The 17798-nt window shown below is 66.0% G+C and overlaps 2 protein-coding genes across 2 annotated transcripts; both read right to left on the reverse strand.

The window, feature by feature from the left end:
- Positions 1–290: 290 nt before the first annotated feature.
- LOC311201245 (inactive phospholipase C-like protein 2) lies at positions 291–12403 on the reverse strand (the record flags this gene model as incomplete). The annotated part of the gene is made up of 6 exons (XM_084275596.1): positions 291–787; positions 952–1061; positions 2885–2960; positions 3483–3686; positions 3907–6396; positions 12218–12403. 6 exons carry the CDS (start codon positions 12401–12403, stop codon positions 602–604), a joined length of 3252 nt encoding a protein of 1083 aa, XP_084131722.1. The 3' UTR covers positions 291–601.
- Positions 12404–13811: 1408 nt separating this feature from the next.
- Positions 13812–17586, reverse strand: GHDC (GH3 domain containing; the record flags this gene model as incomplete). Its single annotated transcript, XM_084275597.1, has 8 exons — positions 13812–14761; positions 15008–15096; positions 15231–15364; positions 15500–15571; positions 15659–15842; positions 16070–16646; positions 17143–17273; positions 17370–17586. 8 exons carry the CDS (start codon positions 17584–17586, stop codon positions 14561–14563), a joined length of 1605 nt encoding a protein of 534 aa, XP_084131723.1. The 3' UTR covers positions 13812–14560.
- Positions 17587–17798: the final 212 nt, after the last annotated feature.

Below are 17798 nucleotides of genomic sequence, written 5' to 3' on the forward strand. Positions count from 1 at the left end.
CCTCACCCTGGGAGATGAGCTCCCACACTTCCCTGATGCTGGAAGCCATATATGCTGCCCAGGCTGGTTTGCAGTGTGGTCCCCTAGACTCCCCAGGGGATGCCAGGGAGGGAAAAGGACCCACTGCCCTGCGGAGAGGGGAGAGGAACCAGCCAGGACCCTTCCCGCCGGGCAGATGTTCCCTGGGGCTGGCAAATACAAGACCTGTAGCCCCAGATGGAGGCAGGAGCACAGACCTGAGGCTGCTTTTACGAGGAGGGTTTGGGCACAGAGGATGGGGGCACATGCACACAGGCACCAGGGTGCCAGCATCCCTGCCGGCCCTGCGGCAGGGCGCTTGCTCCAGAAGCAGATGGGGGGGAAAGGATGAAGTGCCAGGAGCTCAGGGGTGCTGGTGGGAGCAGAGAACCCCTTCCCCACTGGGCCCCACTGCAGCTCCTCAGCATGAGGGAGCGCAGGCAGCCAGCCCCACACACATCCCTCCACACGCACTGAGCCTGTGGGCAGACAGCTGCCCGTCCATGGGCAGGCTGGGGCTCCCTGGCCCTGGGCCCTGGGGCCAGGGGGTGCTCAGTCCAGGCCCCCAAGCCCCAGGCCAGGGTCAGCAGGATGCTGCATCACCACCTCCATCTGTCTCAGGGATGGGCTCCAGCGGGGCACGCAGCCGGGAGGGTTCTGGTGAGGCCGAGCCGTTCCTGCCAATGCCACAGGTCTGCCCTGCGTTGTGGATCTGCCAGAGGTTGTCCAGCGCCTCCGCCTTGGCATGCTTGAGGAGGTCAGCCTGGCCCTGCATGGGGGACGGGGTCCAACTCAGGCACCAGCCTACGAGGGGCTGCGGGGTCTCTCCAGGCACAGGCACCACCTGCTGCCTGACCCAATGGTCCCACGCCATCCCCATGGGCTGGGTGTGGGCTGGGGAGCAGGGGGGGTTACGCAGCCCTTGCCTCTCACCTTCAGGACAGTGATGTTCCAGGCGAAGCTCTCCAGTGCCTTCTGCAGCTTGCGGCCCCGCAGCCCTTCCTTGCTCTCGATGCGGTGCAGCTCCTTGTGGAAGTCCATGCCTGCGCAGGCGGGAGCGTCGCTCAGTGGGCGCAGGGCCATGTGCACAGGGACAGCCACCGCCCACCATGGATGGGGACAGGGCTGGGGAGACGCCCTTCACCCGGCACAGGGGAGCAGGTGGGGTGGGCTCCCTCACGCACCCAGCAGCACCGAGCATCCTCCGTGCCAGCGCCGAGGGACTCCCCATCACCAGGGCACCACGCTCAGCCCCAGCCCTTGGTGGTTTTCACCCTGGGTGCTAGGGGGTCCAGAAGGGCAGCAACTACCCTGGGCAGGACCTAGGCTCTAGCATGCCTTGGCCTGCCATGGGGGGCTCAGAGCAGGGCTGCCAGTCCCCCCCCCATCCCCAGCAGAGCGCAGGCCCCCGCGCCATGCACCGCGTGATATCCTCGTGAGCAGGTGCTATATTTACCCCTCCTGACGCAGCACCGGCTCCAGGCCCACACGAGGGCTCCCACGCAAGCCTGCACGCCCACAGGCTGTCAATCAGCACACCCCCAGCCCCGCACCCCCACCGCAGCCAGCACCCTCCCCAGACCCTGCAGCACCCACCAGCTGGGCATGGGCTGGTATTGCAGGGGCTTGTTGGCAGCACAGCCAGGGCAAAAGCAGGGACAGACGGTGCCTTGGGCATGGGAGTGGGTGTTGCAGCCCCCTGAACTGCTGTCTGCCACTGCCTCGAGGAGCCAGGCAGCAGCCACAGCTGCACACCTCAGGGCTCCTCTGCCCCACCATGCCCCCCAGCAGCACAGCAGCAGAAGTCCTGCAGCTGGAATGGTGCAGGAGAGTAGAGTCCACCTGTGCCCTGCACCCCAGCCCTGCTGCCCCCCCCCGCTGCAGCTCCCCCTGGCACTGGCAGCAACAGCACAGCCAAGAGCTCGGGGAGATTTCCAGGCTGCCATGCTGGCAGGGCACAAACCAGCCTGCTGGCAGCAAGGCTGGTACCAGCTGGGGGTGGCAAAGTGGGGTCCTTCCTCCACAGACCCTCCAGCTCCAGCCAGCTCTCCCTGCCCCACAGGGAGCCCAGAGGTGCCTCCAGGCTGGCAGCCCCTCCGAGCACCCAGGGGTGGCAGGGGCCATCCCAGCAGGACCCCAAGCCCACAGAGGGGCCCGACAGCCATCAGTGCCAGGAGTGGGGCTGGTGGTCCTGGGCAGCTGCTGGGGTGAGGACAGGACTGGAGGCAGGACCGGGGCAGGCAGCTGGCAGCACCTGCCTGTGTGGGTTCAGCCATGTGTCTTGGAAGTTGTAATATTTAGTTGCCACTTCTACAGTCAGCCCCAGTCTGTTATTTCTGGTGCTAATTATATTCTGGCGTTCGGTAGTTAATGACTCTTCCCTGCTTCCTCATCAGCCTCCTCCGCTCCTCTCCCTTCCCTCCCTCCTGCACATCCCACCCGCCAGCGCCCTGCCCCAGTGTGGGCAGCCCCACATCCCAGCACCCTGGCAGCATTCAGCACTGGGTAGCTCCCATGCCCACCCTGTGCTTCCAGGACATGGGAAAACCACTGAGTGGGGTCCACTCCAGCCCGAAGTTGCTCTCCCACCCTCCCCAGCTGCTCTGCCACTGTCCTCTGGCCCCACCTGCACCCACCCGAGGTGCATCCCTCACCCCTCACCCTCTGCCACTCACCTGTAGGCATGGAAATGTGTGGCCAAAGGCTTATGGCCATGCCAGTGCTCAGGTCTGGAGCCTGTTGCCAGACCCCTGTGGGGACATGTGCCCCTGGCCCAGTGCAGAGGCACAGCCCCCTCTGTGTCCAGACCCCCAGGGAGGTGCTGGGCACAGAGCAGTGCAGGGCTGAGCCTGCCCTGCAGACCCACCTGCCTGCTGTGCCTGGATGAGCTTGCCATATACTGCGTCAGCGGATTCAATCAGCGTCCGGCTGGTCTGGATCATCTGGGGAGAGGGGCAACGTGAGGAGGTGGGCAGTCCCCAGCCCCCAACCCATCACCCCCGGCAGAGCCGATGGGGAGAAGGGGCTTAGGTAAGGACTGCCCCTCACCCTGGTATAGTGGCCGGGTCTGGCCCTCCTTTCCCCGCCATGCACAGCCAGGTGTCACCAGTGCCTGGCTGGCAGCCAGGTCCCCCTCCAACAACACAAAGGAAGGAAGAGGCTCTGGCTGAGGCAGTTAATGGGATTTCTCCCAGCAGGCAGGACTGCAGGACAACCCGCCAGCCGTCCCCGTGTCCCTGGTGCAGGCAGTGCTGGTGGGGGGATGGGGGCTTGTACCCAGCCAGTCATGCCTGCGCCTTCATGAGCCTCTTCCCTGGGCAGCAGCCCCCTGCCAGCCTCCCTCTGCACCGGGACCAGTACAGCAAACTCAGGGTCTCCCACCCTGGCCAGGGTGGTGGTCCCGGTGCTGCCAGCCCCACCAAACATCCCTGTGAGGAGCTGAGCCCCGGTGGGATGGCACTTACCGTCTCGTAGGCAGTGAGGACCTTGCGCAGTAGGTCCGGGATGGGACCCTGGGCCTCCATGGGGGGGTACTGCTCTGCCAGATTGAGGGTGACGCTGGGTGTGCTGTCACTGTGCAGCAGCCACGTGGCCACCGTCAGGATGCACTGCTTCATGTTGGCGGCGGGCGTCAGCCCACACAGCTCCTTGAAGGAGACCAGCGCGTTCTGCAGGCAGAGACCAGTGTCAGGGGCCCAGCCCCGGAGGGCCCCCAAGAGCCACCCAGCAGGAACAGCCCCATTTACCCCAGCATTCTGCTCTGGATGAGGCTCCTCACCCCCAACCCCAGGAGGAAGGGGGGATATCTGGGCACCCCGCTGGCTCGCGGTCCAGCCCCATCATCCCTTGCACAAGCTGGGTGCCCCGGTGCCTCCACAGGATCCATACCTGCACGTTCTCCCGCAGGTCGGTAGCCTCCCGCAGCGGCTGGGTGGCTGTCCGGAAGACCTCATCGATGGCCTTGATGCCGGTGGCCTTGGTGGAGGTGTACTCCCGCACCCTGCGGCCCCGGCGCCCCGCCAGCCCCCGGCGATGCCCCTTGCCCCCACCACGGCGGTCGGTGATGGCCACGTGCACAAAGAGGGTGGCGTGGGGAAGGGGCTCCCCGGCCAGGGACTGGAGGGGGACATGGCGGTAGCCAGGCTGTAGGCACTCGAAGGGGATGGTGTACTGGGCGATGAACTCATCCCCGATGTAGTCGTCGTCCAGCACAACGAAGCGCAGGACCGCCAGCTCCGGCAGGTTGATCTGGAACTCCAGGCTCTCGTCAAAGACAGGGTTGTCCCCGCTCTGCAGGGCTGTCTTGGTGCGGTGCTCAGCACAGTCGGCCGGGATGCCATGGATCTCAGCGCAGACGTAAGGCTCCACCACCTCCCCCTTGGCCCCCGAGCCCTTAGGCTTGGGCAGGTTCTGCCCACTGATGACCTTAAGGTGCAGGAGCTGGGCGGGCACCCCAGGCAAGGAGTCCTTGGCGTTGGCACTGAAGTAGGAGACCTCCTCCCGCATGATGGCTGGGCGGAGGACATAGCCACAGGCCCCGTTCTGCCGGAACCAGCCCGCGTTCAGGTCCATCATGAGCCCTGGTGTCTGGTAGTTCATGGCCACCATCTGGCAGCCACACTTCCAGAAGTCCTGGGGGTTCATGTTGCTGGCATCAATGCGCATGGGGCTGGGGTAGACGCGGGAGAGGAACCGCTTGTTGTAGCTCACCAGCTCGGCCGGGCACTCGTTGGCGAAGCGTCCTGCCTCCACCTCGCTGAAGGAGCACATCTCCCAGTATCGCTGCCCACGCCGCGAGCTCTCAAAGTCCTGGAAGGGGACAGCCTGGCAGAGGCTCACAAGCTCTGAAAGCTCACGGCTGAGGCGCAACCTCCGCGGGCCACCTCCCTCGGGCACCTCCTGGTCCTCCTGGCCCAACCGCCGTGCCAGCTCCCAGCCTTCCTCCTCATCCGACACCTCCCCCTCGCTGTCCTCACAGGTGGGCGGCAGCTTCTTGCCCTTGATGAGGATGCGGCCCTTGAGCTGCTCTGGGGAGGGCAGGTAGGACGCGGTGGGGTTGGGGGGCTCCAGGTACAGCTTCTCCCCCAGTGTCTTGCGCAAGCACTGGGCAGCGAGACGCTGCTGTGGGGCCGAGCAGCGCACCACCAGGCAGAGGATGAGGGGGTAGGCGGAGGCGGTGAAGGCATGCTGGTCGATCAGCCCCACCACGGTGCGGAAGGGCACACAGGAGGCAGCCGAGGGGCTGGTGTAGACCACGGGTTCCCCCTCGGGGCCATCCCACAGCACCAGCTCGATGCTGCGGCAGCCCAGGCCCAGGGCACTGATGTAGCCACTGATGTCCGAGCGGCCCCAGAAGTTGTCCTCCAGCAGGCAGGCGCTGTGGGCAGAGCTGATGTAGTAGTGCGAGAGGGGCTGTGCCATGTCCTGGCACACCTTGCGGTGCTGCGGGTCGAAGATCGAGCAGTCGGCGGAGAGCAGGTAGCGTGTGAAGCCGTCAATGGCCAAGTAGCCCTTCTCCCGGCCCTCCTTGGAGGGCTCGTACTTGCTGACGATCTCCAAGCACTTCTCCTCTGTCACCCCCTCCATACCCTGTTCCACCTCCAGGAACATCAGCAAGTCCTTCAGACCCAGGTACTCCTTGTTGCTGGAGAACTGCACGAGCAGGAAGAAGATCTCAGGGCGGGTGCAGAGCTCGCAGTACACCTCCACGAAGAGGTCACAGGCCACCTCTGCACCAGGACGCTCACTGGCCTTCTGCAGCTCCTTGAACTTCAGCTCGATGGTGGAGGTCTTCATGCCTGGGTTGAGCGCTTTGATCAGCTGCACGGCCCGGGATACAGGGATGTGGCCAGACTTCTCCAGGTCAGCAAGGTCAAAGACGGAGGAGATCCAGGAGGTCCGCAGGCTAGGATGGCCAGTTCCAGGTGCCTCAGGGGTGTGCTTCCCATAGGACACCAGGTACCGGAGCCCCATCACCCAGGCGCTCACCACATCAGCCGAGCTGGCCACCAGGTCCAGGGACTCATAGTTGTCTCCGTAGATGATGGAGAAGGCACACTCATCCGGGAACTGGTCAGAGAGGCCATTGCTGCGCAGGATGGGTGTCTTCTTGCCCACACGCACCTCTTTGACTGACTTGATCTCGATCTTGGCCTTCTCTGAGTCCTTCTTGGAGGGTTCCCAGCGCACAGAGCGCATGTCAGCGTCCAGCACAAAGAAGCGGCTGTACATACGGGAGTTGGAGCGCACCTTCTTCAGCTCACAGCCCTCCAGCATGAAGGAGATGCAGGCGGCCGTGCTGTTGATCTTGCGGTCGTTGGGCATGGTGCTGAAGGACACAGTCTTCTTCTTCTGTGGCGGCCGCTGCCGGGACCCATCCTGCCAGGGTGGGAGAAAGGGGCAGACCTGTCAGGGCTGGGGCAGGCAGCGTGTGCCTCGACAGCTCCCGGCACCCTCCTGCCACATGCTGTCCTCACCCCAGCCCCAACGCACAGCGCAGCACCCTGAGGTGCCCCAGTACCACACAAAGTCCAATCCGCCCCAGCCTGACCCTCTCCCCGGAGGCTGTGAGCTGGCTCCAGCCGTGGCCTCCCCCACAGGTCGCTGCCTGGCTTATTTTAACTCCGCTTTCCTTCCTTCCTTCCTGCTCCCGGCCCTGAGCTGGATCCTTCCCCACTGCTCACTCCCCCTCGGAGGCACAGCCATGCACAGGCAGCCCAGCACAGCCCCTATTGCCCCAGCCTGGGGACACTGGAGTAAAACAGGCGCCTGGCAGAACCATCCTGTGCCCACAGCAGCCCCATTGCTGCAGAACACATGCCACGGCCCCTCACAACTTCCCCCTGACACCATGGCACGAGGATGCTCACGGTGCCCTGAGGTGATGCACGGGCAGAGCTGCTCCTGGGGAGCCCCAGACAGACCCCCCACTCTGTCTGCGGGGAGCAGAGCAGGACAGCCACCTGCAAGTGCCACAAACTGGGGACAAGCGTGGCCCTGTCCTGCAGAGCCTGCAGCAGCTGCTGCCTCTGCGGGGTCAGGGGAGTATGGGCTGTCTGCTGCCTGTGCCCCATGCCCGCACCCTGCCCGTACTCCTGTGCCAGCCCTGCCCTCGGCTGGGAAGAAGGACCATGCTGCCAAGGGGCTGGAAGGAGGAGGGGGGGATGAGGGGGAACAGCAGGGCCTGGAGCATATTATGGGATGGATTTCATTAAGTAGTGCAGCAGGAGATTTAATCCACTTCTTCAAGATTATGGTGAGTCACCTCTAATCCGGTGGTGTCTCCAGCAGAGGCAGGTCCTGCCCAGCTGCCTGGGTTGGGGGTGAGAGGGGGTCTCCCTGTGGCATCCAAAGAGCCTCCCCAGCTCCTGTGCAGAGCAGCTGCAGAACTGGCCTCAGCCTCATGCTGAAGGGTCTGGATCAGTTCCCGTGGGGCCATGCAGCCCCTGCCCAGGGCCATTGGGATGGGTGACACAGACGGCTGACTTGTCCCCCCCAGAATTGCCCAGGACATATCCTGGGGAAGGGGGAACCAGCCCAGCCCCTCCCCATGCTAGAGCCAGCCGGGTCCTGGGCAGGGTGCAGTCAGTGGGTGACAGCACCCATCTCTGCAGCATTGACCCCACTCAGGGCTATTTCCCCCAGCTCAGATGCAGGAGCTGTTTGTGTCCTCTCGCTGCTGGATTGCTCCATGGAGCCAGCTGAGCGTCAGGACCTTGTCTCCATGCCAGCCAGCTCCCGGGGGGGTTCTCCCTGCTCAGCCAGCTCCCAGGGCCCCCAGCCGGCAGCAGCTGCCCCCTCCCCACGCAGTGGTGGTGGTGGGGTGCACGGCATCCCCCAGAACCCCACCATCCGCCTGGGTCACTCGTCCCCAGGGCTGAGCCAGGCACCCTCCTGCCTTGGCCACTGTGCTGGGGTGTGGGACCCCCCCCCCTCCCCGTCAGCAGAGGGCTGGATGGCAGGTGCTGCCATTGGCCAGCCCTGCGGAGAAGGACTCACCACTGCCACACTTCCTGCAAGCAGCAATCTGAGCACCCCACTGACGGGCAGCCCTGGCCCTCAGCCCCCCTGCCATGGCGGGCACCAGGAGCACCCCTTCCTGCCCTGGGCAGGACCCCCACACTTCTCCCCGCCCTGGCTCACCCCACCCCGGGCGGCTCCGCACTGGGCCCCACAGCTGAAAACAGGAAATCCATCCGGAAAGGAAACACGGGCGGGGGGCCGACATGCACCCAGCGCCCGGGGACCTGCCTCCAGCTGCACCCACTGCAGGCAGCCAGACCCACCCCTCTGGCACGAGCCCACCATGCCTCATGCCACCCCAGGTCAGGGCAAAAATTTGAACAGCTCCCCTGAAGTCCCCGACCCCGGGGTTTGGGCAAGGGGAGGGGATGCCTGCTGCAGTGCTTTAGGGTGCAGACCTGAGGCTCCCTGTACCAAACAGGCTCTGTTCTGACCAACTGTGTGGGCAAACATTGGTGGGTACCACTGCCACCCCACTCCAAGAGTCCCTGGTGCTTGTACCCAGTGAGCTGGTGGCAGCAGCTGTGCAGGGTCTCCTGCCCACAGTTGCCTGAGAATGTCACACACCGGCTTGGGGACCAGTGGGGCAAAGCTGCTGCTTCCCAGCAGCCCATTGCACAGGTACTTTCAACCCTGGGGACACCCAGCTAAGTGCTCCACGAAGCATGGGCAGAGGCAGCGCAGGCAGCCGGGGCCACGGGGCTCCATCAGGTCAGCAGTGGAGGCAGGAGCATGTGGCACCCACAGCCACGGGAGCACATAGCATCCCCCACCACAAAGGCCAGGCCCCAGAAGCAGCAGACATCCCACACACTATGCTGCCAAGCTGGCAGCAAGCACACAGAGCACTTGCTCACACTGCCCTGCCCATGGAGCCCGAAGCCCAGCTCTGGTAGAGGGAAGACACCCCAGCCATGATGCTGAGGATGACCCTCAAGTCAACAGTATCTGGCTGGGCACGGAGGGCACGTCCCAGCCCAGCTGCCCACACCCTGCCCAGCTCTGCAGCATGTGCTAAGCACCTCTTCAGCCAATTACCTCCTGCGATTACCTACCGTGCCCTGGCAAGCACGGTCACCCTAATCTCAGCTCCACGTGACAGCCAAGCAACCCACTCCGGAGCACGGGGATGGGGAAGGGCCCATTAGCCACCCCTCCCTTCCCGTTATCCCCAAGGCCTGGCTGCGGGGGGGGAGAGTGGGGGGTCCCTGCCACACAGCAGCTTGTGACAGCAGGAGACAGAGGAACTGAAAGCCTCTGAGGTTGAGGCATCTCAGCTTGACAGCAACTCTGCTGCCCAGCCAGGGGAGCAGGACTGCTGCCTCCCCAGCAGCAGGACCCCTCTCCTCTTCCAGCCATGGGGTGTAGAGTGGGGCTGTGTTTCACACAGGGGCCGAGGCTGTTCCCCAGCCTGTCTGGGATGTGATCCATACACAGCCGGTTTCCCCAAGTCCCGGCTCTTCCCACTGCCCCCGTGCCAGGCTGGGCAGTGCACGCAGGGATGCGGGCAGCAGGCAGCAGCCGGCAGCACCGGAGCCGAGGCAGTGGGAGGCCAGGCACAGCCAGGGCTTTTCTACCACCGTTTGTTCCCTGCCAAGAAGATGGCAAGTGACACATCCACTCCCCGCGGCACCAGCTGCTGCTACACAGTGAGGGGCCATGGAGCCGGAGCCCCGCGCAGAGACACCGCACAGCTCCTGAGGCTGGCGTGGGGTGGGGAGGGTGCCCATGCAGGGGACAGGATGGAGAAGTGCTGGGGAAAGGTCACCTCCTGCAGCCAGGAGGAACAGATCCAGTATCGCTCCATCCCACTCCAGCATCCTTCCAGACCACCAGACACCTCCAGCCTGAGAAGGAAGCAGGGAGGAGTAAATCCTCTACCCAGGGCACAGGGATGCCACCCTCCCCAGCGCTGTCCGTGGCCAGCTCTGCCACCACCCATCACGGGCGGCCCCGGGCTCCCCCTGCCCCAGCCCAGCTGCTTTTTCTCACTTTCAGATTCACTCCTCCAGCTTTTTCTGGAAATCCCAAAAAATAACAGAGGCTGCAGCTCTTCCTACATGTGCCTCCACTTTGTCAGCAGCCAGCGCCTGCCCAGCCTGCTGCCTGCCACTCCCTTGTGCCCCCGCTCCAAGCTGTAGCTGGGCTTATGGCACAGGGTCCCTTCCCTGCCCCACAGCCCCTGCCCCCAGCACCGTGGCCAAGTTGTGGGTGCAGCCCCTGGCTCCCACCCACCACCATGCACTGGGAGCAGCAACACTGCTGCAGACCCCAAGAACAGCCTTAGCTTCCCCAGGGATCTGGGGTCAAGCAGCTGTTGCCCAGCCCCTGCTGGGGCAGGTGGGGAACTCAACCTGCTGGAGGTCCCCATGAACCCTCCCTGCCCTCTCCCCAGCCACTGCACAGAGCCAGGCCACACTGCCCCCCAGCCCAGGGGTCTGGGTCGTGGCGTCAGAGGGGTTTGTGGAGAATGTTGTCTGTCCCTGGGACCCACTCAGGGCCGTGAGAGCTGTGCTGGGGAAGCAGCAGGGTTCTTCCCAAAACCTGCGAGGGCAGGAGGAGCACAGTGTGGGTGGCTCGTGCCTGCACAGTCCCGCAGGCAGCAGCTCTGCCCACCATCCCCTGCCCACCAGCCTCAGCCCAGGGAGGGGCTCAGCACAGTTGGGGTGCTGAGCCACAGTCAGGCTCAGCCTGGGGAACTCACAGCTCTGAGACTTGGGACCTGCAGCCCTCCAGCTCCAGGGCAGGATCAGACCCTGGCTGGATTCTGAGATGCACGACGGAGCAGCACAGGCTGGGGATGTCAGCCAGGTCTGACCTGCGCCAGCGCCCTCCCCACCCCCAGCACTGGCCCTGAGCCACCTGACCTTCACGTGAGACCAAATCCCCTGGTGACGCACAGTGATGATGGGGGATGTGCCCAGACCAGGGGCAAGCGAGGGGGTCAACTCCAGCCCGCGGCACCCCCGGCTGGGTCTGGGGCAGAGCGTTAGGGAGGGAGATGTGCTATCTGGCCCTGGGCAGAGCAGGAGACCCAGGCAAGGTCCCCAAGGAAACTGGGCACAGACCATGCACCAGCACCAGCCCCTGGGTGCACTGGAGCACCCAGAGGTCTCCTCACTGGCACAGTGTGGGCCACAGCACAGCCGCTCTCGCAACAGTTTGCAGCAGGAGTGGGCAGAGCCACGAGGTCCCTCCAGCCGCCCCGACAAGGGACCGACACCTCTGCCTGGAGAACCAGCTCCTGGGGGACAGAGGACTGGGGCTGGGCCAGCACCAGGGGAGCAGCCCCCACACCAGGTATTAATAGCACCAGAGCAATCCCGGCTTAAAATAGGCTGCCAGGATTGGGGAGGCGGCTCCTGGGCGGATGTGACCTATTGTGTCAGAGAGCATCGCCGGCATAAGCACAATTAGCGGGGGGGGGGGGGCTCATTTCGGAAAGCACACGTGTGACCCACTGCCCACCCACGGGGGACACCCCCAGAGCCCCTTCCTGGCCCACAGCACGGTCACAGCAGGGCTCTGGGGAGGTGTCAGGAGCCAGCCTGGCGCTGGCCAAGCTAGGCCCCAGGCTCAGCGCCTTTGCTGGAGGGAGCATGGCAAAGCAGACAGCATTCGGGAGGCAGGGGAGACCAGAGCCTCGCCGGCACCCATGGGTGCCCTGAGCAGGACAGGGTGATGCCGGGGAGCGGCTTCCATGGCAGGAGCCGGCGGGGCTGCGCAGGGTGCCCGCGGTGGCAGCTGGACAGGGCACTCTGTAGCCACGCCAAGATGACAGGCCAGGCCCGGCAGCGCACGATGCCCGAGCCAGGCTTTGCCCTTGGGGACCCACCGTGCCGGACAGGGCGAAAGGATGCCGGGCGGGCCCTGGCGACAGCAGCCCCGGCGAGCCCGGTGCCGCGGGCAGGGAGCAAAGCCCGGCGCCCGGCCGGGCGACTCCCGAGCACCCGGTCCGGGGCTGCAGCTGCCCCGAGGCTCCGCACGGCGGGAGCTGGGGGGGCACGGCGAGCCGGGGGGGCCGGTGCCCGCCGGCTCCGGGGTCGGGGGACGCGGGGCACGGCTCGGCCGCCGGAGCCCTGCGCAGGTGCCGGGCGGCGCCGGTCCCGGGGGGCGGCGGAGCCCGGTGCGGGACGGGGAAGGGCGGGCGGGGCCGCGGCCGCTGCGGGGATCTCACCTTCATGATGCTGGCCCGGGGCGCGGCGGGCGCGGGGCTCCGCTCCGCCGAGTCCTCGCGGCTGCTGCTGCCCGAGCCCGAGCCGGGGCTGCCCCCGCCGCCGCCGCCGCCGCGGGGCCCGTTGGGCAGCGGCGCGGCAGGGCGGGGCGAGCCCGGCGGCGGGGCGCCCCGGGGCCCCTCCGCCATCCCCCGCGGCCTCAGGGCAGCGGCCGCCGCGGGGCCCCGGGCGCCCCCGGAGCCTGCGCCCGCCGCCGCCGCCGCTGCGGGCTCAGTGGCGGAGCGGGCGGGAGGCGGCGCGGCCGGGAGGAGGGGACAGGCCGGGCCGGGGGCGGGGACGGGGACGGCGCGGCCCCCCCCCCGCCCCCCCTCCGCCCTGGGCTGCTGCGGAGGGGAGCGGGGACCGGCACCGGCACCGGCACCCAGCACCGCCGCGCCCCATCACCCCTTCTCCGCCCCGGTCTCCGCAGCGCCCGGGCCACCCCATCCCGGCGGGACCCCGGCCAAACCCACACCCTGCGGCCGGGCACCCCCACCCAGCCCACACCCTTACAGCCTGGTACCCGAAACGAGCCTGCACCCTGCAGCCTGGCACCCAACCCCAGACAGACCACGCCCTGCAACCTCCCCACCTTCAGCCTGGCACCCAAAACAAGCCGGCACCCTGCAGCCTGGCACTCACAGTGACCTTGTACCCTACAGCCTGGCCCTGCCAAGCCTGCAGCCTCCCCTGGGGTCAGCGCCGGGGTGGCAGAGGGCAGGCAGAGCTGGTGTTGCCACGCCAAGCCGAGCAGCAGCAGCCCAGCAAAGCCCTGGGACCGCACAACCCCCCGGGGCATGGGGGGGTCGAGCCTTCTGCTGGGGTCCCAGGTACTGCCAGGCCTCCCGGGAGGGCTGTGCTTGCCATGGGTGCAGGCACCTGCGGGGGCAGTGGGACCAGCAGCCCCCCAGGCTCCCTGGGCTCGACAATTGCTGCTGAGGAGCCCCCCTGGGACCTCCTGGAGCCCAGCTTCACCACCCCGGCCTTTATCGAGCCACAACCCACCCCACTCCCCACTACACCCCAACCCGTACCCTGTGCCTGCACACACGATGCTCGCTGGTCCAGCACCAGCGTCCCCAGTGTGTCCCTCCCAGGCATCTCTCTCCCGGGAAGCTGCAGGCGCTTCTCTACTTGCAGCAGGAATTTTGCTCCAGGCTTTTCTCCCAGCAGGGTTGGGGGGGAAGGGGCCTTAGACCGGTTTCCGTTCCTGGCAGAGGCTTTGGCTGCACCAGGGGGATGCTTTGTGTGGACCTTGTTCAAGACATTTGTCCTCGCCAGACAGTGGCCCGGCCCCCACCCCAGCAGCAGCTGCCTGCACAGCGGGCTCCCTGAGCACCGTGGCTCACTAGCCCTTGAAATAAACCTTAACAAGCAGGAGGAGAAAGGACCAGTCCCTCCCACCCGGTACATTTGCGCCTCAAAGGCATGAACAGCCTGATGATGCTCCAGAGCCCCAGCCAGACACTGAACTGGTTAAATATTCATGGCTGTCCCTTCCCTGGGACCCCAGAGGAAATGACAGCAAACTTCTCAGACACCAGAGCAGAGCCAGGGTTGTCGTAAAGCAATCTCTTTAATGAGGATTAAAAATAATAGTATTAAAAAATCAATCCCAGAGCACTGCCCCTTATTTATTTTTGAGAGATAATCCTCCTTTATTTTCCTTCTGTTATTTTTTTTAAACATCAAAAGCAGCCCTTGCTGGGGCTTATTGTTTCCTAACTCAGTGTGCTGGAGCCTGGCAGAGGGGCTGATCCACAGCAGCCAGGACCTGTCACCACCAGGCAACCTGCCGGCAGTGCCCCTGCCCAGAGTGACTCTGTGAGGGGACAAAATGCCACAGGGCACAGAGCTCAGCGCAGAGATCAGCTCATGGGGAGGTTTCTGCTGTCCCCCTGCACCAGCCACGGGCTGTGACAGGAAAGGCACGAGCACCCACTCCACTGCAGCTGCCAGTGGGCAGAGTGGGGTGAGCCATGGCACTGGTGGCCCCATGATGCTCACAAGCATCCGTGGTCCCACCCTGCACCCGCAGCAGCCCCAAGAAGGGCCAGGTTCGCTGGTGATGTGCTGTACCCAGGGCTGAGGTGTGCTGCAGGTCCTGCTCCATCCCCATGGGTAGCACAGAGCAGGATGCTCACCAGTGCCTGCTGCCTGCCAGCACCACGGAGCTGAGCGTGCTGGCTCCCTCCAAACAACTCAGCTGGTCCCTCCAGAGCTGGGCACCCACCCCCCCACGCCCCTCTGAGGGTGCACGCCAGGCAAAGCCCAGGGGCGGGAGGGCCGCGGGGCCCCCGGCTGTCCTAGGAGATGACAGTGCTCTGGATGAGCTGCAGCAGCCGCTCCTCCCGCAGGACCCTGGGCATGGGGACGGGGGAGCCCAGCGCCTCCCTCAGCTGGGCAAAGGCCCCGGCCCCCACCAGGTGCAGGCGCAGGGGCCCGATGCTGCCCTTGAAGCGGAAGGACTTGTAGATGGGGAAACTCTCCTGGAGACACTGGTCCAGCTGCAGAGAGGGGTAGGCTGCCCGCGCTGCTCCCATCGCCCCGCGCACCGCCCGGGACCCAGCACCCTCCCCGGGCAGGGCCACCCCAGCCATCCCCACACCCCCCACACCCCCCCCCCCGCAGCGAAGCATCCCCGAGGCTGCCGGGCCAGCACCGCCACCGCGTGGCTGCGCCCACCCCGCTGCCTCTCCCCGGCTGCGAGACGGGACCCGCCGGGAGCGGAGCCGCCATCCCTCCCCCCTCACCTTGTAACGCTGCCCCTCCGACAGGTCCCGCAGGCCCCGCAGCTCCACGAACACCTCGTAGTGGGGGGCGCAGACACCCGAGGAGGCGCCTGCAGGCACCACCAGGATGTTAAAGCCCCCCCCCGAGCTCCCAGCCCCTGCCAGGCTAAACAGGACACAGGCGCCCCAGACAGCATCAGCTGTGCTTTTGGGGGGACCGAGGCAGCATCGTGGGGGGACTCACCCAGCAGGACACTCTCCACGCAGATGTAGTCAACCAGGCGAGCGCCTGGCCACATGCCCACAGCACAGCACAAGCTCTGGTAGAACTGCTCCTCGGAGATGCTCTCCCCCCGCACGCTCAGTGTCTGGCTCTCCCTGCAGTGCGGGGGACCAGGGTGGGTATCCCATGCTGAGGGTGCCACCAGCATCGACCCATCCAGATCCTACCCAGCATAGGGTTCCTCCCCTCAGCCCCCCCGATTCAAGGAGTGGGGATTGGGGTGTCCTGACCTGCGCATGGGCTCCACCACGGGACACTGCTTGTGGAAGCCTGTCACCCTCAGCACCTCCCCGGCACGGCACCTGCGTGGGCAGGAGAAATGTCAGGAGGGCTGGTGCTGGACACACTGGGCTGGGGGCAGGCTGCCCACTGCAGCAGGGAGGAAGCACCTGTATTCTCCGGGCCGGGCTGTCAGGACCAGCCCGTACTCTCGTCCCTCCCAGAGCTCGCCCAGCAGCACGGTCTGTGGCTCCTCCTCGTCTGGGCAGGGCAGGAACTCGCAGAAAGCCCAGTCAGGGCACAGAAGGAATCGGGGTGCTGGCTTATCTGGCCACAGGTTCACCCCAAGCAGCACTGGGCAGAGGGCAATGTGTGTCAGCATGAGCCCCCTCAGACTCCCCCTGCCCATGCGGCCTCACTCCCCTCCAAGGGCCAGAGCTCTTTTTGGACAGCAGACAGGTGACTCCAGGGAGGGATGTGGCACAGAGATGCACCCACGTCTGCAAGGGCAGGGGGTGTTTGTGCTGTCCCCCAGCACCCAGGGCAGGCCCTGGGGACAGCCTCCCGTTGGGGACACTCACCTCCAGCCACCTGGTAGAAAGGGCAGTAGAACGGCAGCCCCTTGCAGTCGGCCTGGCAGAGGGAGTCGCAGTAGAGCCGCTCTGGTCCATGCGCCGTCCCCACCACCACCACCTCCAGCTGCGGCCACAGGCGCTGCACGATGCCCTCGAAGCCGTGGGCACACTCAGCCCGGAGCTGAGCCGCCCTGGTAGGGTCAGGGGCCAGCAGTGCTTCCAGCCGGCCCCGTGCTCCCTCGGGCAGCCCAGGCTGGGGGCTCAACCTGCCCAGCGCCAGGTCCTTGGCCAGCCCTGACCAGTCGGTGCGCAGAGTGGCGAGTGCATCGTGCAGCTCAGCAGCCAGACCGGCCTCCAGCACACGCAGGGCAGGTGCCCGCAGGGCAAAGAGCAGCTGCACCCGCAGAGCGGCAGCCCGCGAGGGAAGGGCACCCGCCTCGGCTGGGGTGCAGTACAGGGTGGGCAGGGGCCAGCCCGCCGGGGTGCAGGTGGTGTTGGGTGTCCAGGAAAGCAGGGCTGTGCTCCGGGGGGCCAGTGCCTGCGGGAAGGCAGCGTGGAGGGTATCCAGGTAGAGCAGGGACCCCTGTGCAGTGAGAGGACGGGGTCAGGCAGAGCACACTGCGGTGGCAGCACGACCTTGCCCATGTGAAGCCTGGAGAAGAGAAGGCTGCGGGGAGACCTCATTGCAGCCTTCCAGTACCTGAAGGGAGCTTATAGGCAGGAGGGGATTCGACTTTTTAAAAGAGCAGATAATGACAGGACAAGGGGGAATGGATTAAAGCTGAAGGAGGGAAGGTTTCGATTAGATATTAGGGAGAAGTTTTTTACAGAAAGAGTGGTGAGGGGCTGGAAGGGGCTGCCCAGAGAGGTAGTGGATGCCCCATCCCTGGGGGTGTTCAAGGCCAGGTTGGATGGGGCCCTGGACAGCCTTGTGTAGCTCCAGGCCTGGAGGTTGGTGTCCCTGCCTGTGGCAGGGGGTTGGAGCTCTATGATCCTTGGAGTCCCTTCCAACCCAGACCATTCTATGATTCTATGATTCTATGTGCAGGCGCCCCCTCCCCGCTCCGCTTCCCCCGTACCTGCAGAAGGGGGTCGGTGCCCCAGCAGCTGCGGATCAGAGCCCAGGGGTGCAGCTGGGGGGCCTGACTCCCCGACGCCCCGGCAGGGCAGCTCTGCCCGAGGGGGTATCGCTCCCGGAAAGCCTCCGAGCCTGCCGAGAGAGGCACGGGATGAGAGGCGGGGGGCACCCCCGGGACACCTCTCTTCCCCCCACCTCCCCTCCCGTCGCTCTGCCGCCTCCTCTCACCGCGGGCCGTGCCGGCGGGCAGCAGCCGCCGCAGCCGCCGCTCCTGGCTCAGCCGCACCTCGCTGCCCAGCAGCTCCAACCGCCGCCGGTACCAGCCCGCGGCGCAGCGCAACGCGGCCCGGGCCAGGCGGTGCCGCAGCGCGGGGGCGGCGGGCAGCGCCACGGCCACGGCCACCGCCACGGCCACGGCCACCGCCACGACCACCGCCGGCAGCATCCCGAGCCGCGGCCGCTGTCCCCCAGCAGAGACCCGGTCACCGCCTCCCCCCCGCCTTCCCCGCTATTCCGCCTCCGGCAGAAATGACGAGCAATGACCGCGACCGGCCCCGCCCGGCCCCAGCTCCGCCTTTAACTCCAGTTTTTATTTTCATTTTCTCTTTTCTGCAAAAAACCTGGCGCGGCCCCACCTCTCCCCCCCCCCCCCCCCCG

Source organism: Gallinula chloropus (assembly GCF_964237585.1).
Source record: "Gallinula chloropus genome assembly, chromosome: 26".
Lineage (NCBI taxonomy): Eukaryota > Metazoa > Chordata > Aves > Gruiformes > Rallidae > Gallinula > Gallinula chloropus.